General features: G+C 44.4%; 1 protein-coding gene across 1 annotated transcript in view; it reads left to right on the plus strand.

The window, feature by feature from the left end:
• Window positions 1-3,279: 3,279 nt before the first annotated feature.
• WBP1L (WW domain binding protein 1 like) overlaps window positions 3,280-21,835 on the plus strand; it is a 59,868-nt gene continuing 41,312 nt past the window's right edge. Inside the window, exon 1 of the mRNA XM_029932491.1 lies at window positions 3,280-3,418. Within this exon, the coding sequence (XP_029788351.1) occupies window positions 3,329-3,418 (90 nt within the window). The 5' untranslated portion in view covers window positions 3,280-3,328. The remainder of the gene's footprint in view (window positions 3,419-21,835) is intronic.

A 21,835-nucleotide genomic window follows, 5' to 3' on the forward strand; every position in this document is an offset into this window, starting at 1 on the left:
AGTTGGAAAAGCATGCGACTCTTGATCTTGGGGTTGTGAGTTCAAACCCCACATTGGGTATAGAGATTATTTAAATTAAAATAATGGGCAAGAAGACATGAACAGACATTTCTCTGAAGAAGACATACAGGGGCGTGTGGGGTGGCTCAGTTAGTGTCCAAATCTTGATTTCGTCTGAGGTCACGATCTCGTGGTTTGTGGGTTCGAGCCCTGTTTTGGGCTCTGTGCTGGCAATGTGGCGCTGCTTGGGCTTCTTTCTCCCTGTCTTTCCTACGCAGGCGTTCTCTCTCTCAAAATAAACATTAAACAGTTTTTAGGGGTTCCTGGGTGGCTCAGTTGGTTAAGCATCTGACCTGTTTTCAGCTCAGGTCGTGATCTCCCAGTTTTGTGGGTTTAAGCACTCTGTTGGGAGCCTGCTTGGGACTGTCCTCTCTCTCTGCCCCTCCCCTGCTTGCACTCTTTCTGTCTCTCTCAAAATAAATAAACTTAAAACAGGGGGCGCCTGGGTGGCTCAGTCGGTTAAGTGTCTGGCTCTGGCTCAGGTCATAATCTCACAGTTCGTGGGTTTGAGCCCCACGTTGGGCTCTGTGCTGACAGCTAGCTCAGAGTCTGGAGCCTGCTTCAGATTCTTTATCTCCCTCTCTCTCTGACCCTCCCCTGCTCCCTCTCTCTCTGACCCAGCCTGCTTGCTGTGTCTCTCTCTGTCTCTCAAAAATAAATTTAAAAACAATTAAACAATTAAAACAGAATTCATATAACATAAATTCATCCTCTGAAAGTGTAAAATTCTGTGGTTTTTAGTATATCCATAGGGTTGTAATCATCATCACTAATTCCAGAATATTTTTTTTTACTCCCAAAAGAAACTACCATTTGGCAGTCTCTGGATTCCCTTCATCCGCCACTCCCTTGAAACCCCTCATCTACTTTCTGCCTTTAAAGATTAGCCTATTCCGGACTTTTCATTTAAATGCAGTCACACAGTCTATGGCCTTCTGTGTCTGACTTCTTTCATTTAGCATAATATTTTCAAAGTTCATCCATTCCATAACATGTGTAATTTGATTTTAGTTGATTTCTGAGCAGAAAAGTCTGTGTCTCTGAGCCAGCTTTCTTAGGATAGATCTGGCCTCTGCTTTGCCCATTTCCAAAGGCAAACAGGAAAAACATTACCAGAGCTAGCCAGAGCTTGGAAGCAGTTCCACACTAATGTTCTTTCGAGAATCTACAACCTTCTCCTTTCCCTTCCAGCTTCTTAAACTTCCCGGCATTCCTCCTCCCTTTATAGACAATCACTCTTTTGGAAAAGTCTGAAGTTTGTAGTGGCTACAGTTTAGAGGCACTTTAAAAGTGCTCCCTCAAACAGCACCTTAGCTCCATTTTGCAAGACCTCTCTGCTTCTCTTTGAGTTGGATCTGGGGAGCGAGGTGGTTAGGGTGACTCAAACACCTTCGTGTGGGAAGTGTTAATCCAGACTGGGCAGGGTTTAGTGTTTGTCCCGTGCAGCAGCTTAGTTCAAGCTTTCAGGTAAAGAAAGAAGGGAAAGTTAGGACAAAAACCTCCTGTGTTTGTTAAATTGAAATTAGCATCCTAATGATGATGATACCTGGCTTTTGTATAGGAGGACTTCTCACACCTTAAGGTCAGGACTGAGACTGTGCTGTGAAAATACTTTGGCTCTGCCTGCTGCTGAATCTTTCTTTCTCCTGTAGGGAGCTTGATTGTGGCATGGATGGATGTCTAAAACATTTGAGATTGGCAAAAATACTTGCCACCTTTTGTAACACTTGGGAAAGCAGAATCAAGATAGGGGCAGAACCTATCTCTTCACTCTGATCTGTTTCCCACCTTACCACCATTTAAGCCAAGGACAAACACCCTATGGGCTCAGCTATGGGCTAGACTAGGCCAAGCTGCAAAATGCTTTGGCAGGATTTTGAGAGGAAATTGGCAGCTACAGGAATCTGGCTTCTCTGACATGGGTCTTCACTTGTTCATTTATTTTACCAACATTGTTGGACTCATGGCTGGGCCTTGTACAAGACGAGGTAGGGATATTTAAAAAAAAAAAAAAAGGAGTAATACCTGGTGTGCCATACAAAAAGCTGCGAATGTAGTGCCAGGGTCAGGCAGGTAGATACTACAACCAGACACAGTGTATGTTAGTGTTCTGGGACTAGAGAGGAAGAAACGGGGGCAGGGTTGGGAACTAGAAGTTTATAAACAGAACTGTATGTGCAATGTGTAAATGAAGTTAAGTGTACAGCACATGGGGATCTCTTAAGAGTTTGGTGTAAGTGGAATGTGTGGGAAAATTTAGGGGCAGAAGATGAGATAAAAAGAAGCAGGCAGGGATCAGGACACGAGAGAACCACATTGAGTAGTTTGGACTATGTATTCTGTAGATCGTTGAAGTATTTTAAGAGGGAAAGCAGGAAGACAATATGACGAGAGTGCACTCGCTGTGGTGTGCAGCAGGAGTTTGAGAGGGAAGAATTGGCAACTAAGGCCAGCAGGGAGACCATTTGTGTTTGGCTAGAAGATGAGAACACGGATGGAAACAATGGGAGTGGATTTCTGAGCGATTTCTGAGGTAAAGTCCATAGAATTTTGTCCCTGGAACTTGGGGTGACCCAGCATCGTGCCTCAGGTAAGATTATTATTTCACAGAGAATTCAAATGGACCTAACCTACCACTGGGCAATTTGAGACAAGGTACCAGGGCTGTGCTTCAAAACAAAAGACGTCAAAAGACGTTTAGATTGCAACTGTTTCCTTCTTTAGGAGTACCACAACTTCTTTTCCAAGACTCTTCAGAATTACATTCCCCCTTCTCTCTGCAAGCGTGAATAAATCTAGTACTTCCGCCACGCTTAAGATGGCTGCATCTGAATTAGACTTTTCAATGCTTGTACCAGAGGGTCCCGCCCCCGGATCGGAGCTACTTCCGCCACTCTCTGTGGTGTGGGACGCATTTACACCACCTTGCAGCACTCAAGATGGCCCGGCTTCCTCCTACTTTTCATTGGCTGGATCTCTCTGGTCTTCCGTCTCCATTGGGGGTTGAAGGGGCGGAACTTCTACTTGATCGACAGCTATTTTGGTCAATGGACGAAGGGCAATGGTCCGTGAACCGCTGGAACTGGAGAGCCTGCCCAGTGTGTGGGAGGGTGTTTGGGCTGGGGCGGGGTGGAGCAGAGCCGGAAGCGGGAGGGGAGAGTGAAACAGGAAAAGAAGGGAAGAAGGAAGAAGAGGGAAGAGGAGGAGAGGGAGGAGGAGGAGGAGGGAGGTGGCGGCGCCGTGGCGGAGGAGCAGGAGCAGGAGGGGGATGGAGAGGAGAAGGCTCCTGGGTGGCATGGCGCTCCTGCTCCTCCAGGCGCTGCCCAGCCCCCTGTCAGCCAGGGCTGAACCCCCGCAGGTAAGGGGGAGGGGGCGTCCGGGCCAGCCTGGGGGCCTGGGGGTCGTCGAGGCCTGGCTGGAGGGGGCTGAAGACGGCGTCGCTGCCTGGCTGGAGGGGGCTGAAAGAGTGTGGTCGCCAAGAGTTGAGGGGTCCCGAGAGTGGCTCCCATGCCTGGAGTGGACAGGGTCTAAGGGGGCGTCGGTGTTTAGCTGAGGGACACCTGTTTTGGTGTCAGGCAGGTGGCACAGGCATGGTGCCCAGTGAATGAGGGACCTTTGCGAGAGCTGTTAGGTCAGATAGGCTGGAATGACCGTGACTGGATAGTGGTGCCAAGCTGAGGCGTGGGGGGCGCATTCGTGCCCCCGTGTGGAGCCGGTCTTCAGGGCAGTAACGCAGTGTGTACGTGTGTGCGGGTAGGGTTAAGTGGGTTATTGAGCTAGCTTATGAAAGAGGAGGGGCTGAGAGGATATTTATTTCCTACTGGACAGGGAAAAGTTCTGAGCGTATCTTGGCTCCATTTTTAATGTGCTGGAGGCAAGGGGTTGGAGACCGGACTCTTGGAAGGCCTGTGGGATGAAGTAGATCAGGACCCTTCAGGAGGAGGGCACACTTGAGCTGCAACAAGCTCTTGCTGTTAGGCTGGCCGGCCTGGGAGAGCCAGCCACTGATGCTGAACTAGGCCAGTGCAGGGCGTTTGAGCTAAGGGTGGTGCTGATGCCAATATGGGCAGCAAATGGAGCACCCCAGCTTTTCTTGCTGGGTGGCTTGCTTTTTATCCAGGCAGGGAAGCTTGCTTGTGCCGATTCCAGCTCCGGCTGGCATTTCGAAACCCTAATGGGAGTGTTACTCCTGGTGCCAAGTTGGGTGGGGTGCAATAGGGGGAATCACCCCTCCTTCCTTTGCATTTGGCAAGGCTTTACCATTCTATTTTCTTCACTTTCTGTTCTCTTCTGTGTCTTTTCAGAAGGGAATAGACACACACTCAGTTTCACACATGGCATGATGGCAGAGTCTATACAGCTTAGCACTTGAACTTTGCATTGTGATTGAGAGTAGAAGCCGAGTGCCAGCAAAAATACTATCTTTTCCCTAGGAGTTTATGGGCTTCCTTTTTTAAATATACATCTTGTTTTGCTCATGAGAATCCTTTATTTTACTTTTTATTAATATTTAAAGTTTGTTTATTTACTTTGAGAGAGCGAGCGAGTGAGCATGAGTGGGGTAGAGGCGGGGGGGGGGGGCGAGGATTCCAAGCACACAAGCGCAGAGCCCAACGTGGGGCTCAAACTCACAAGCCACGAGATCATGACCTGAGTAGAAATCAAGAGTCGGTTTTAACCGACTGAGCAACCCAGGTGCCCCAGTATCCTTTATTTAAAAAAATAATTAGTTTTTAAATGAGATAAAATTCGCCTAACATAAGCCATTTAAACCCATTTTACCATTTTAAAGTGAACAATCCAGTGGTGTGTCGCACATTCACAATGTTGTGCATCCACTACATCCAGTTCCAAAACATTTTCATCACTTGAAAAGAAAACCACCTACCCCATTAAGCGGTTCCTCCCTGATTTCCCTTTCCCCCAGCTCCTGGCAACCACCCGTGTTCTGTTTCTATGGATTTACCCATTCAGGATATTGCATATAAATCCTACAATTTGTGATATTTTGTGTCTGTTTTCTTTCCTTTAACATAATGTTTTAGAGGTTCATCATGTTACATGATTACGCATTACGCATTGTAACATGTACCAGTACTTCAGTGCTTTTTGTGGCTGACTGATATTTTGTTGTATGGCTATACCACAGTTTGTTACTCAGTTGCCTGTTGCAGTGTCCTCTGTCCTCCCCCTCCCCCCCGAATCTATTCAAGTATATTTGAAATAACATGTGAAAGGAATAGAGCTCTTTTTCTGACCCAGTATATTCCCTTCTCTTGTGCTGGGACCCTTCCATTTTAGGGTTTGTTGGGGGTTCTTCTTTGTCCTAGTTAAAATCATAAACTGGCAGGAGAGATATTTTCTTTGTTTATTGGAAACGTTTAGAACACTTAGGACTGGTAAAATTAAGAAGTATGGAAGTTGACAAAACAAAATATACCACAAACTGTTGCTTTGCCTTTGCATCTATTTCTGTAAGTAAAGAAAGGTCATTCTTTGGGGCGCCTGGGTGGCTCAGTCAGTTAAGTGTCTGGCTTCGGCTTAGGTCATGATCTCGCGGTTTGTGGGTTTGAGCCCCACGTCGGGCTCTGTGCTGACAGCTAGCTCAGAGCCTGGAGCCTGTCTTCAGATTCTGTCTCCCTTTTTCTCTGACTCTCCCCTGCTCGCTCGCTCACTCGCGCTCTTTCTGTCTCTCAAAAATAAATAAAACATTTAAAAAAAAAAGGTCATTCTTCAATCTCCAGTAAATAACATTGCCAGAAGGTTGATTTAAGAACATTAGGGGTGCCCGGGTGTCTCAGTCGGTTAAATGTCCGACTTCAGCTCAGGTCATGATCTCATAGTTGGTGGGTTCGAGCCTGGTGTCGGGCTCTGTGCTGACAACTAGCTCAGAGCCTGGAGCCTGTCTTCAGATTCTGTATCTCCCTCTCTCTCTGACCTACCCCTGCTCCCACTGTCTCTCTCTGTCCCTCAAAAATAAATAAAAAAACATTAAAAAAAAAAGTAAAAGAACATTGGAGCCTTAGTAGGTGGCTGCCCTAGGCCTGTGGATGCCTCACCTGGATGGAAGAGCGGTGGGGGGTCTCTGAGTGGAGGTAAGAACCAGATCCACTTCTTGGCAGAGGATGGAAAGTAGAGGTTCCCACCAGGTCATGGAAGGCTAGAGTTGGGGAGCAGATAGGGGATCTCATGCCCTAATTGCAGTTTATCGATCACAGGACGTTTTCTTATCATTTCTCTGCCACTTCCAATACTTATTTTGGGGACAGGGTGGCTTTTGTACTTTGTTCCATTTGGGTGGATCTAGCGCTGACCAGCAGCTATTATGTGGTTACGGTTCCTGCAGAGAAGAGAGTGTTTTTTGCCATGAGCAGCCTTTCTCTTCCTGACCTTCCCCCCACCCACTACTCCCATGCCCACCTCATACCCTTGTCCCTGTCCATGAGTTCTAGATATCTATAGTGAGATTTGTGTTTTGAATTTTAACCTTTGGAATGGACGTTACTATATAATTATTAACTCTGAATCCAGCACTGTTTAGTCAATTTGGTTTTTGTTTTGAGGTTTTTGGCTTGTAGAAATCAGTAAAAAAAAAAAAATTCAGAGACCATTCTGGCATAGGGCATACAGGTACTCACTGTCCTTATCTCAACAAGTGGCTTCCAGCTAACTCCGAATCAAGGAGGACTCGCTGTACTCATTTCATATTGAACATGGTGTGGGTATCTTATTGCATTATTTTTCCCTTGAAATGCCACTATCAAATACAATCTTTTTTTTTTTTTTAATGTGTGTATCCAATATCAGAAATCTATGACATTAAGGCAGCTTACTTTCCCTGGTACCAGCTCTCCACTGAAATTGTCATTTCTTTCCATCCTGGCCCAGGAAAACTAACAGCCTAGCTCACTTCTGAGATTAGGAACTTGGACTTAACTTTCCTATAGGTTACTGTGATTCAGATGTCATTCCTTAAACCCATAAAGAGTAAAAAAGCAGTGGAGTAATCAATCAGGCCTTGGCATTTGTCTCTTCTAGTTAAATAATGATGGAGATACATAGACTTCCTTTCTTTCTATTGTTGATCAGATTGAACTAGAACAATCTGTTACTTAAAGTTTTAGGGGCGCGTGAGTGGCTCAGTCGGTTAAGCCTTCGACTTAGGCTCAGGTCATGATCTCACAGTTTGTGAGTTCGAGACCTGCGTCAGGTTCTGTGCTGACAGCTTGGAAGCCTGAAGCCTGCTTTGGATTCTCTGTCTCCCTCTCTATCTGCCCGTTCCCCACTCATGCTCTGTCTCTCTCTCTCTCAAAAATAAACATTAAAGATTTTTTTAAATAAAGTTTTAGTAGAAATGTCTTCTTCCATAAAGCCACCCAGCTAGTAGTCTGGGCACAAATCTCTCAAGACACAATCCTTACCTTTCATCTGCCATGTTCAAAATTTTGAGTTGAATGAGGGTCCTAATTCCTGATTTTTTTTCCTTAACCTCACCTCTCCATAGTATACCCTGTGCCCTTTCCCCTTACTCACCAACTTGGCCCCAGTTTTCAGTTCAGAAGGCTTAGTTCACTTTCTTTCTTAAAAACAGCATTTCAGTGTGATCATTGTAATTTCTTGGAGAATAGTAGAATATGGAACATCCAGACCCTAATTCTCTTTCCCTCATTTTCTTGGTCTGTTTTATATACCAAAGTGAGCATTTGTCTCAGATCAACACCTTGAGTTTCTGTAAGTCCTTTCAGTAGAATTCCGCAAACATTTATTGAAATTCTGCTCTGGAGCAGGCTGTTGGGCAAGTAGGTCCTGGTAGGCTTCCGATGAGCAAATGAATACCAGTCCTCAGGGAGCTGGTAATCTTTTGGGAAAGACAGATAACACACTCAGTGATTTGTAACCCGGAGGCATCAGTGCCCTAAAGGATGTGCAAACAGAGGACAATGGGAGCAGTTGGTTTTGCTCCTGACAGGGGAAGGTGGGATTGAGGCAAACCTTCACAGGAGAGGCATTTGGACCAGGCCATAAAGGTTGATAAAGATAAGTGGAATCTGCATGGACCAGGAAGGGGAAAAAGTCTATTCCAGCATGGAAAAGTGAAAATGGAGAGTGTGTTTGGAGGTGGCACATTGTCTGTGGTGGAAGCTTCCTATGTGGGTGTGTAGAGGAGGGTGACACCTGAAATGTGGACTGTGGCTGTGTGCTAAGGAGGCCTTTTATCCATTCATCCAAGCGGTGCATGCAGTCCAGTAGAACTCTCTGTGATGGTAGAAGTGATCTATATCTGCACTCCATTTTGGTAGCCACTTAGCCACTTGTGACTTTTGAGCACTCAGAATGTGGCTAGGATAATGAACAACTGAATTTTTAATGACGTTTAGTTTTTTTTTATAACAACTGTATTGAGACATAATTAGCATGCTACTAGATTTGCCCTTTTAAAGGCTTCTTAGTAAGTCACAGAATTGTGTGACCACATACTGTCTAATTTTAGAACATTTTCATTACCCCAGAAAGAAGCCCCATAAGCCATTAGCAGCCCCTCTCCATTCTGTCCCTACCTCCCACAGCCCTGGCAACCACTAATCTATTTTCTGTCTCTATGAATTTGCCTTTTCTGGACATTCCTTTTAATTGGAATCACACGCTATGTGGTCCTTTGTGATTGGCTTCTTTCACTTAGCATCATGATTTCAAGATTCACCCATGTTGATATATCAGTATATCATTGCATGGATCAGTATTACATTCCTTTTTATAGCCAGTTAATATTCAGCTTTACGAATGCGCCACATTTAATTTATCCATTTGTCAACTGAGACGTTTGGGCTGTTTCCACTTGTGGGCTACTTTGAATAATGCTGCTTTGAATATGCATGTACAGGTTTGTGTGTGTGTGTGTGTGTGTGTGTGTGTGTGTGTGTGTGTAGACCTAAGTTTTCATTTCTCTTGGGTTTATACCTAACACTGAAATTGCTGGGTCATATAGTAACTATATGTGTAACCTTTTGAGGAGCTGCCAGATTGTTTTCCAAGTCTGGTATGATGTTTTTAAGTAATTTAAATTAAATAGCTATATGTGGTTCCTGACTGGTTAATAGTGTAGATCTAACGGCTTTCTGGTGTGGGAATAGTGAGGCACACAGTCTAACACAGTGGTGAGGTCATAGGCTCTGGGGGCAGAGCATCTGAGATCCAAACCTGGCTTTTCCCCTTACTGTCTTTGAGCTAGTTCTTTAACTTCTCTGTGCCTCAGTGTCTTCACCTATAAAATGGGACCAGTAATAGTACATACCTTATAGATTTGCTGTGAGGTAGACATAATATATCAGTATCAATAATAATTATCACTACTATTATTTTTTTTAATTTTTAAATGATTTTTTTTTTTTAGTTTGTGGTTCAGTGAGCAAGTGAGCCTCCCTTATTCACCCAGTCTTAAACTTTCTCTCCTCTTGCTTTGGTTTACCCTTGTGGTTTCATTTTAAGAACATGTTTGTTTTCACCCCAGTGATAGCCTGATGGCCAGTTAGTTACTTTCTATTCTCAGTGTCTTCCACGGTTCTATAACCAATCTGAACGGAGTCATGTTCTTAGAACTTTTTCCTTTCCTCATTCCAAGTATTGGTTCTACTCTCATTTCCAGCCCCATGAACACTGGTTTGTTGTCATGTGACAGGTTTCTCAGCCTGTGGAAACCATTAGGGGTTCTCGGGGTCGCCACAGGCTGACTGTCCTAGACCTCAGGGTGACTGTGTGACTTCAGGAAAAGCCTTCTCTTTCAAGCCTCCAGGATGCAGCTTGTCTGTGGGTTTGGGGCACTAGTTGGCAATGCTTTATGCATACTGTGGGTATTTCAGATAGCTTTGGATGAACAATTCTGAATGCCTGGCCATCCATTCTGCCGAGAGCATCTCTTGCTTTCTGCCTTACGTTGTAGGGCTAACACTTGAAAGACCATCAAGATCCAGGTGATGCCATGTTGTGGGTCCATTCTTTGCCCTGTAACCCCAGTTGTGGGCACCAATCCCACTATAACCGGGCAGGCACTAAGAGCAGCCACTGAATGATAGGGAGCAGTGACCGTGGGTCTTTGTGACCTGTCTGCTTGGTGGCATACAACAGATAGGTTGAGGTCTGGCTTATGGGCACCTCCCATTTGGACCATCCTTTGTATTTCCACTAGGTGGAGCAAAGTCTGGCCAAAAAACTGCATGCAATGTGGAAACCACAGACAAAGAAATATCAATAAATCCAGAACATTGCAACCTGGGAGGTAAGGAAACGGGGAAGCAAATCACATCCTATTGAGCTCTGTGGCTTGCTGATACAATTCTGGACTTTCCCAGTGCGGGAGTTAAAGTAGGTCATGGTCTCAGACTTGCAGATCACCAGTCTTGCATGGACTGGGTTTTTGGGATACTCTCGCTTACTCAGCTACATTCCCATAGTTTGGGTTTATTTACTTTTGGTTTTCTTCTTTCCATACTTTTCTTCTGTGGGAAAATAAATGAGCTACGCACCGTCTGTTCCTGGTGCCATCATTGCCCTCAGAGTGCCTTGGTTAACTTTTGATTCATGATCTTAGGTGCCTTAAAGAATTTAATTTAAGTTTTGGAAGAGATAAAAGTCAGTGTAAGACCTTGCAAGGATATTTGTGTCTCGGAAGGGTGGATCCTAGAGTAAAGCTATAAAAACATGTCTGTTTTGATTTTTAAATATCGAGCAAGACAGATCTTATGTTGTAACACTGTGTTATTACACATTCTTGTAGATCAGAGGCATGTGTTCATGGAGAAAATATTCATGTTTCTCAAAATCGTACATGCTGCTTTTTTGTTTGCCATTTCCAAAATTATCTTCCTCATCTAAAATTCTACCTGGCAATTCACTCCAGTTATATTAAAATCTAACCAAACACAGAAACAACAGAAAAGCTACAGCTTAGTTTCTTGATCAGATCTAAATTATTTTTCCCTTTTTGTGGTTTATTTGGGAGAGAAGGTTAATATTTGGCTTTCTACACTGAGATAGTAGAGCATTGTAGCTCTCTGGGATTTGAATATAGAGTTGAATAGTGTGAGAAATTCATCCTGTGTACTTCTTTTTTACTTGGGTCCTTTTTCTTTAAATATGCAAATCTCCTTGCTGTGTTTGCAGGGATTTAGGGGAAAGCAGAAAACCTGTACCAGTCTGATTTGGCATGAGGTCCACTATGGCTTTCTATTTTCCTTCCTTAGACCCGATTGCTGCTTTTCTTTGAGCTTTAAGGTGCCTTTCAGTTTTTAATTACACAAAGATAACACATACTCGTAACAGTGGTATACATACAGACAAAAATGCTTAAAGTAAAAAGTGAAAGTTTATGGTTGGGTGTGTGTTTTGGTGGGTTTTCTGCTTATAGATATAGTAATAGTTCATATATATATAAGGAACTTCTATATACAAATATAAAATTGTTAATGGATAGAATTCTTTATTTCTCATCTTTTTATTTAATATATATTTTTTAATGTTTACTTTTGAGAGAGAGAGTAGGGGATGGGCAGAGAGAGAGGGGCACAGGGGATCCCAAGCTGGCTCAGCGCTGACAGCAAAGAACCCAGTGTGGGGCTCAAACCCAAGAACTCTGAGATCATGATCTGAGCCGAAGTCGGATGCTTAACCAGATGAGCCACTCAGGTGCTCCTTCATTTGTTTTTAAAACAAAAATGGAATAATTTATATGTGGTACTTTACAATATGCATGTTTTTCATCCTTCATGGACTTCTTTCAAAAAATACCTGTATGTTATTTCCTTAAACCATGATTTAGTTAACTATTCCTTCAGAGATGAATGTACAGGGGGTATAGCTCAGGGGTAGAGCATTTGACTGCATAGATGAACGTCCACTGTATCCAAGTTTTTAAGACTTCACACAGCGTTATAGTGAACATCATTATATACATTTCTTTTTGCAGTTGTGCTAGATTCCTAGCAGTGGAATTGGGGAATGTGGGGTTGTAGATTATGTTTGAAATTTGGGGTAGATACTGCCACATTGCTCTCCAGGGTGGTGGTATCAGTTTACATCCCAATCAGTAGGGTATTCAAGGGCTTATTTTCCCACACACGTGTAAGCAGCATTTCTTCATCTGTGCCCTCTGCGTATCCTAGAAGATGTGCCTTCTGACTCAACACAGTCACGTGGGGAACATTTCAGTTTTCTTTCTCAAAAGCCTTATATAGGTCTCTGATTTGCTTAGCTTTCAGTCTCCTCCCTTTGTGCTGTGGAAAAGGATTCACTGAGCAGTGTACCTGGGGCTGGAGAAGCATAGCTGTGCCGGGTCAGGTGCGGAAGGAAATGGTTTATGGTCCCCTAGAAGATGTCAGGCAGGCCTGGAGCCATTGGCCAGTTGCTGTGGGCACAGAAGTCTTACCAACCACCCTTTTGTGGTGGTTATCCCAGGAGAAGGGACCCTTGGAAGTATCTATGAGAGTGCAGACTCTGGAGCAACATGGCCTCCCTATAATGTTAGGCTAGGTAATTGACTCAGTTTCCTCCTCTGTAAAATGGGATAATAGCACCTAGCTTACAAGGTTATCGTGCAGGTTAATTGAGTTATTGTACTTATAAATTGAGTTAGTACTTATAAAGCACTTAGAACAATGCCCGCTACATAGTAATTACTTGGTAAATATTAGATACGTAATTATCTTTCTTTTTCTTTGAAGCTTTGGGGAAGCCTTAAGGCTTCTTAGCCCCTGACTAACCCAAGATCTGTTTCCAGTGGAGGAATTTAAGAGTATATTTTAGTGAGTCCCTAGTCCAAAAGGCATGTGACTTCCACGTCACCAGCCTTGGCAATCTGATGAGAGGTGTTTTTCCACCAATTGTTCTTTAATAATAAAGCATGAAGTTGTTTATTCTTAGAGCAGGTAAGTTGGGAGTATTCACTGTTATCTTGATTTGTACATCACTGTGCCTTCCCGAATGAGGAAGCATGGGGTCACCACCAGCAGAGAAGTGTGCCTTGTCTTGGGTGTGGGACTTGCAGTCGGACACCCGCTCTGACCACAGTGCTAGACCCACGCAGGGCTGGACGGTCTCTGCACACGGCGTCCTGTGCAGAGGTGTACCGTACTTCCTGTTCTGAGGTGAGGATGGTTTCCGAGGCTTTGTGGAAAAAATAGTAACAGCTTTATTGAGATACAATTCACATACTGTAAATTTCATCCTCTTAGAGTGTCTAAGTCAGTGGCTTTTAGCATGTTCACAAGATCGGGTTGCCATCACCACTATCTATTTCAGAACATTTTCTGGGTGGCTCAGTCCATTGAGTGTCAGACTCTTGTATTTGGCTCAGGCTATGATCCTAGAGTCAAGGAACTGAGTCCTGTATCAGTCTCTGTGCTGAGACTGGAGCCTGCTTAGGAATCTTTCTCGCTCCTTCTGCCCCTTCTCTGCTCGTGTGTGTGTGTGTACTCTCCCTCTTTTTCAAAAAAACAAAACAAACAAAAAACCCACAGAACATTTTTATCATCCCAGAAAGAAACCCTATATCAGTTAGTAGTCATTCCCTTCCTGACCCCCCCCTCCCCCGAACCCTAGTCTACTACCCACTAATCTACTTTCTGCCCCTGTGGATTTTCCCATTTTGGACATTCCTTGCAAACGTCAGGTAGTGCTTTGTGAATCTTAACGTCGGGTAGTGTTTCGTGAACGGTTTCTTTCACTTAGCATAATGTTTTCAGGGTTCATCTATGTTGTAGCATGGGTCAGTACTTTCTTCCTTTCCATTAATATTCTATTGTATGGGTGCAACACATTTTATTCATCCATTGGTCAACTCATAGACATTTGGGCTTTTTCCACTTTTGGGATTTTATGAATAATGCTATGAACATTGGTATACAAGTTTTTGTGTGGACATATGTTTTCATTTTTCTTAGGCTATCCCTAGGAGTGGAATTGCTGGTCATGTGAGAACTCCATGTCAGATTTTTTCAGGAACTGCCCGACTGTTTCCCAAAGTGGCTGTACCGTGTTACACTCCCCACTAGCAGTTATGAGGGTTCTGATGTTTCTACATTGTCTCCAACATTTGTTATTGTCTGCCTTTTTTGAAAAATCATAACCATCGTAATGGGTGTGAAGTAATATCTCATTTTGGCTTTGATTTAATTTCCCTAATGACTAGTGATGTTGAACATCTTTTCATGTTCTCATTGGGCCATTTGTGCATTTTCTTTGGAGAAATGTCTCTGCCCATTTTAGAGCCCCTCTTCAGACAAAAGGGAAACAAGTCTCCTCATGGAATCCCAGGGAGTGACTGTTGAGGGGATTTTTCCTTTAAGCTAGACTCTGTTGAGGCTCTGGTATTCTACCATGCTGTCACCTATTCTCATGACCCTGGACCAGTTGCTTAACTTCTGTGAGTTGGCTGCTCACTCCTATCAGCATTGCCCAGAGACAGCATTGAGGCCGCCATTTGTGTGATAAGGGGCCCATGTGGCCAAAGAGGTCCGTCTTCTCTCATGGAGATTTACAGTACCTGTGCTTTAACAGTTAAGCCTTTGAGGAGTCTCACAGTTAAGAATCTATATGAGTCCCTTATCAGATAAATGATTAGCAAATATTTTTCCCATTTAGTTGGTTTTGTTTTTCATTTTCTTGATGGTGCCCTTTGAAGCACAATCGTTTTTCATTTGGGGGAAGTCTGGTTTCTTTTTTTCTTCTTTCATCACTTAAGCTTTTGGTGTTCCTTAGTTCTTTCAAGGGTTCTGTAAAGCCTAATATTACTTTGGGTCAAGAGCAGACACTATTTAGAATCAAATCCTGTAGGTATCTTTATTATGGAAAGTTTTAAACATGTACAAAAATACAGAGAATGGTGTAATGAACCCCCATGTTCCCATCACCCAACTTCAGCTGTTTCTTGTTATTGTCTTGTCTTGTTTTGTCTATATCTACTTTCACTTCCATTCATGCTCAGTGAAGTTATTTTGAAGAAGACTGCAGACTTCATATCATTTCAGCCATGAAGCATTCGGTTTGATTCTCTAAAAGATAAAAGGATTTTGTTGCTTAGCATAACCACCATACCATTTTACACCCTAAGAAGTTGACAATAATTGCTTAGTGTTATAGGATAGGCTCTTGCATGTGAGAATTTAAATTAGATCCAGAGGTAAAAATGCCATTAGAAAATTCAGCTAACATACAACAGTTCTTCAGTTTTCATAAGTAACCAATCCTCACAAAGTGTTCTACTACTTTATTATTTTTTTTTAATAAATTTTTTTTAACGTTTATTTGTTGTGGAGAGAGAGCGAGAGACACAGAGTATGAGCGGGAGAGGGTCAGAGAGAGAGGGAGACACAATCAGAAGCAAGCTCCAGGCTCTGAGCTGTCAGCACAGAGCCCGACTTAGGGCTAGAACCTACAAACCACGAGATCACAACCTGAGCTGAAGTTAGCCGCTTAACTGAGTAAGCCACTCAGGTACCCCAGTATTCCACTACTTAAAAAAAAAAAGTTGCTCCAGGGTGCCTGGGTGGCTTAGTTGGTTAAGTGTCTGACTTCAGCCCAGTTCATGATCTCACAGTTTGTAGGTTTGAGCCCTGCGTCAGGCTCTGTGCTGACAGCTCAGAGCCTGGAGCCTGCCTCAGATTCTGTGGCTCCCTCTCTCTCTGCCCCTCCCCAGCTCATGCTTGCTTGCTCTCTCTCTCTCCCTCTCTCTCTATCTCTATCAAAAATAAATATAAACTTTAAAAATAAATAAAAATTTAAAAAATTTTAAAAAGTTGCTCCCCGAGACCACCCTTCAGACCTGGGAGTGTCAGAGGTGTTCTTCCAGTTGGAGCTTTCTCTTTTTTCACTTGACCAGGTCTTGTGGTGGAGTTTTTGGTCACACCAAACCCTTATCCCCCCTTCAAAACTTTCTTTGTCATCTTGTCACAGTGGATATCCATTTCCAACCTCTCCCCAGTGTGTAAAGTGAAAGATTAACTTGGGACTTTTGCCCTCAAATTTCTAGTGTAGGGAGAATTGGGGGGGAAATCCTACTCTTATCTGAGATTGCACAAATGTTCAGAGAAACTTGGGAAAATGAGGAGACCTGTCAGTGCATTTTCTCCCCTTTCACCTCTCCAGGGGCGTAAGTCGCATGTCCCCATCCTGTGCCTGGCTGACGACGCCTGCCCTGAAGGTACAGCACTGGGGGGTTCACAGCAGATGAGCAGAGCTGCCGAGCGGGGAATGGAACAAAGGATTTGGAGGCTGACAGATACCGCAGAGATCATGATGCATGAACAGATGTTCAGTAAGAAAGACAGACTGTGCTGTTTGAAATGTAGGAGATTTCAGGTTGAACAGTCTTAACTGTGAGACTCCTCGGAGGCTTAACTGTGAAGCCCACGCATCGTGAATCTCCGAGAGAGGGGGCAGACTTCTTTGATCACAATGGCCTCTTATCCCAGAAATGGCTGCCTTGGAACTGTCTCTGGATGATGCTGATCGAAGTAAGCAGCCACCTCAGAGAAGTTAAACAATTGGTCCAGAGTCAGGAGAGTAGGTGGTAGCACAGGAGAATGACAGAGACCCAACAAAGTCTAGTTTAAAGGGAAATCTCCCCCTGGGTAGTGTCACTCATTGAGATTCCATGGGAAGACCATTGTCCCTTCAATCAGAAACCCTAAGTCTGGGGGCACCTGGGTGGCTCAGTCAGTTAAGTGTCTGCCTCCATCTCAGCTCAGGTCATGACCTCAGGGTTGTGACTTCAACCCCCCATATTTAAAAAAAAAAAAAAAAGAGGGGCACCTGGTGGCTCAGTCAGTTAAGTGTCTGACTTCAGCTTAGGTCACGATCTCATAGTTCGTGGGTTTGAGCCCCACATTAGGCTCTGTGCTGACAGCTCAGAACTTGGAGCCTGCTTTGTATTCTGTGCCTCTCTCTCTCTCTCTCTCTCTCCCCCTCTCCCCCTCCCTTCTCTGATCGTAGTCGCTCTCTCAAAAATAAGTAAACGTTAAGGAAAAAAAAATCCAAAGTCTGGTCCTAGGTCAGTGCACATTTTCAGACATTCCCTACATTGTCTGGCAAGCAGGGATAGTAAAAACCATCTACCCCTATTAACAACTGATGTAAGGAGAGACCAAAATGGATGTGTAGTTTATAAACCTTGAGTTCTGCAAGGATGATGATTTCTTGTGTCTCTCGGTGCTTAGTGCCACCTTTCCCACAGTATTGAGAACACCTTCCCCAGAATGTGTCTCTTGAGTAAAGCAAAAGACTTTGGAATAATGGATATAAGTACAAAGATACGGGTGCCTGCTGACTTTTTTTAGGACGGGCTTGTGGTGGGCACTGACTTTCCTTCTTGCCTGATGGGGATGCTTTCTCACAGGCACTTCTAGCTTTTCTCTTCATAAGCTTTAGGCCTGTGTCCTAGCATCTCTCTGCCTGCTTCTTCTGCTTTGCTCCAGTGCTTCCTGGTTTGGACCCTTGGGTTATACTGGTTTTGAAGTCAGGTTACTGAGGGGTGCCTGGGTGGCTCAGTTGGTTAAGTGTTCGACTTCGGCTCAGGTCATGATCTCACGGATTGTGGGTTTGAGCTCCGCATTGGGCTCTGTGCCAACAGCTTGGAGACTGGAGGCTGCTTCAAATTCTGTGTCTCCCTCTCTCATTCTGCCCTGCCCCCTTCATGCTCTGTTTCTGTCTCTCAAAAATAAACAAACATTAAGAAAAATTTATGAAGTAGGGTTATTTACTGCTGTCACCCATGTTGCCTTACTCTCTGTGGCCTGAGAGTACTGGGTTCAGGTGTGGCCTGCGGTCGGGCATTGTATGACAAAAGGGCCAGAGGATTTATCTGCTGTGATACCCTCTCCAGTTTCACCACCCTTAGTCATCATTTTACTTGGGGTGTGGATATGTGTGTTCTAGAAGCTTTTCCACCCCCTGCAACTTATGGGAGGGATAAATTGTCTCCATGTTTTCTTCTGGTGCTTTTGAGCATGAACTCTTAGACCTGGAGTAGATTAGTTATCGAATAGCCTAAGGAGAAAGGAGGTGATATGTAATTTACGTAAGATCCAGGAAATGAAGGAAGACATGGTGCCAGGAGCTGTGTTTCCAGCTAGATCTTATTAAGTTTCACAATTCTTTATGCGGAAAAAAAAGGACATTTTTTAGGGGTTACTTAATGAAGTTATCCAGTGAAGCAGGGACAGAACCAGGAGCCGCTCCAGCCCAGTCCCCCTAATCAAAAAACTAATGGGGTTAGATCACGTCCCAGTTCTATCTCGAGTAAGGGAATTTTGCTTTTGAGATGGCCTAAATGCTTTGAATTCCTCGGCAGAGAAATTATAGATGTACAGATAATGAGACAAAGGGTTTCCCAATCCCTGTGTCGAACCTCATGACTTCGCAGTCACATCCACGTGCTATCCCCATCTCTTAGCTGTGTATCGGGATTCCGTGACCGGAAAAATGTCACTCGCACTACTGTCTGGGGATTCAGCTCTATTAGCTTCATTTTTACAGTCTCCCTTTTAGTCTTATGTCTCGTTATCCGTGTACCAGTCTTTTTTAAGGGCCTATGTGGTGCTAGGCACTGCTTGGTATTTTGAGGGACAGAGAAGTGCAAGTTAGACCTCTTGCCTTTAAGTTGCTTCTACTTAGAAGAAGAGTTAGGCCTGAGAATAAATCATTTTGCTGAGCTTATGAGCACATAAAAGAGTGGGTGGATTTTCCACAACCAAGATGGTCTCTCTGTGGACAGGGCGAACAATCGCTCTTACAACCTTGCACCCAGAGGGCCCGGAGCTGTTTCCAGGGACTCCGAGTTGAGGTGCCTTTAATAAAAGGACTTTGCTGTTAGCCTTTTCTGTGGACCTGCCACCATTGCAGCCATGTTCCCACCTGACGTGGATCGTATCTCTCTTTGTCTTGCTCAAAGCTGAAATAAAAGGGAAAGATGAAATCAGATTTAGTGGAGACCTTGAAGACTAATTTTCCTAATGGAGTTACATTGGAGCGTGTATCAGGTACTGGATGTGACCCATGTCCCTCATTTTGTTCTCACTCCAATCTTCAGTTTAGAGAACAGTTTGGGAAGAGACGTGAAACCTGTTGGGAGGGGGGCGGGGCAGGGAGACAGCAGCGAGCTGGAGCGTGCTGATTTTCATGTAGTTCTTGGCTCCTTGCTGGTTCAGTAGGGGCTGAACTGTTTTCAGGGCAGGAAAAACGATTCTGGCGATTCAATACAAAAACAAACAAGGCTGCTGCTGTACTTGATAAAGCTGGAGTTGCAGATCCAGTGGCAGCCCAGTAACTCAGCGACAGCAGTGACTTTCAGAAACCCCTGCACTCTCTAGAGAAGGCAGTAAATGTCCATCTAGAAAGGCAATAAATATTTGTGGAGTGATTGATTGTCAGTACAGTAGGATTTTCTTGTTGGGGGCAGGAAAGCCAGAAACCTTAGGACACTGTTGTTAAGCTGGCTTCTGCTTCTGCTGCTTTTTTTTCTTTTCTTTTTTTTCTCAGACAAGGTAGTTGGGGCAGAACTTAACTACCTAGAATTTTCTCGAGATTCCATCATCCCCTTTTGCTTCTTTTATTTCTCTCTATTTAATAGACCTTTGAAATAGGTCTTCCTCCCACCTCCCCCGGCCCCCAGAGGGAACAAGAGCAACTCCAAGATGTAAACAAGCAAAAAGAGAGCCTAAGATACTACATAAACGAGAAATTCCTGTTCTTGCTATTCATGGTAATACTGCAGTCATCAGAAAGACCAAATGTGCTGGTCAGAGGTACTCCTAGAAGACACAGCGTGTGTGGGGCCTCTGACTCCTCCCTCCAGCTGCCCTCTGCCCCATCTTGAGCCTTTCTCAGTGCCCCGTGTGTCCTTGCTTCCATCCGTTGGGTTACACTTGGCTCTGCCTCCATGTTCCTCTTCCTTCCCCTACCATACATGTTATTTTAGTACCTGATTCTCTCTCTTTTTTTTAATGTTTATTTTTGAGATAAAAAGAGCATGAGCTGGGAAGGGGCAGAGGATCTGAAGCAGGCTTTGTGCTAATAGCAGTGAGTCCGAGGTGGGGCTCGAACTCACAAACCGTGAGATCATGCAATCATAACCTGAGCCAAAGTAGGAAGAATGTTCAACCAACTGCGCCACCCAGGTGCCCCAGTACCCGACTCTTGATGCAGCTTTCCTTGGCCATTCTATCCCTGGCCAGCCTCCCTTCTTCGAGCTCTTCGTGCACTTACTATTTCTACTCCTGCCCCCACATTTATTATAGAGTGCCTATGTTGGTTTCGGTATCTGGTGTCTTTTCTCCCTAACTGGGCAGTTAAATAAATAAATCCTCCAGGGCCAGACTAGTTCAGCCAAGAGTGCATCCTCCTCATCCCCATGCTACATCCAGGGTGGCTGGATGCGACTCTGTCTTTCTGGGTCACAAATGAGGTGCGAGTGACGGTTACAATATCCAAATATTGTCACCATGCAAGTTCAAGCCATCTTAGAGTAACACAGGCCTGGTTGAAGTGCTGGCCTCACTGCCTACTAGCTGTGTGTCCTTGAATGAGTTATGTAACTTCACTGCAGCTCCCGATTTTCACCTGTAAGGAACGAGATAGCAACATATATTAGAGCACTCCCTCTATGAATATATCATGTGATGTTTAGCAAGTGATTACATACTACAGTGAAGAGCTGTTTGCCCAGCCATCTTCCTTGTAAGACTCAGTAGCAAAGCAGCCATAGGTTTGGTTTTGTTTTGTTTTTAATTTTTTAAAAAATAATCTCTATGCCCAGTGTGGGGCTCGACTTCAAGACCCCAAGGTCAAGAGTCGCAGGGTTTCCTGACTGAACCAGCCAGCCACCCCTACAGCCATAGACACCCTACAGGGCACCCCTGCAAGCCCTGTGACTTGTAGAACTCTGTGTCCTAGTCAGAAACCAGGAAAGGTGTGTTTTCTTGTCTCAGCAGGCTTGCTACATGTCTGCCTTTGTGCAGCCCTGGGACACAAGATAAGCTAACGTTCTTGGTGTCTGGCAGCTAAGTAGTCGTTAGCATTTCTGCTTGGCACAGTTCTGCAAATCTTTGTTTTGGGTTTGGAATGCTTCCCATGGCATTCCCCAAAATGATTACTTCAGGATCCTTTTATTGATGGCCAGCCTCACATCCCTGATATGCCTCAGTTGGACTTTTCTTGTGGCTCTCAGATTGGTTTGGGCTTGGAGTTTGTATGTGCTTCTGGAGGTTTTGTTGTTTTTGTGCTTCGTTTTGTTTTTTTTTTGTTGGTTTTGTTGTTGTGGTCATTGTTTTTGAGTCCAAAATGGAAGACATTTAAACGTGCCTGTGCCCAACCTGAGAAAGATAAAAATGATCTCTCATCTTCGATGTTCTGTGTCTGCCTAGCAGCCTCTGCTCCAAAGCTCCTGGAAGTAAAGATGGCCTTAGGTCTGGAGATTATCTCCTATCCTAGAAACCTGGCAGTTGCTGTCCTGTTCTAACAAAACTCTTTCTTCACATTCCTTGATTGTGAAATTAGAAACCCTGCGCTCTCAGCCCTAGTCTCCTTCAGCCTCATCTGGCCATGACGTGGTGTGGAACAGCTCCCCAGGTTACCTGAGATCCACGGCATGGAAGACCTTCTGTTCCAGCTTGCTCCTTGCATGGGGCACAGTTGTTTGCTGGGAATGGATGAGAACTTTAGGGCCTTCTAAGTCATTTCCCTCCTAGAACTCTGGCTCCAAAGTTGGCCAGAACAGGTGTCCTGGGGCCTA

Source organism: Suricata suricatta, chromosome 2 (genome assembly GCF_006229205.1).
Source record: "Suricata suricatta isolate VVHF042 chromosome 2, meerkat_22Aug2017_6uvM2_HiC, whole genome shotgun sequence".
Taxonomy (NCBI): domain Eukaryota; kingdom Metazoa; phylum Chordata; class Mammalia; order Carnivora; family Herpestidae; genus Suricata; species Suricata suricatta.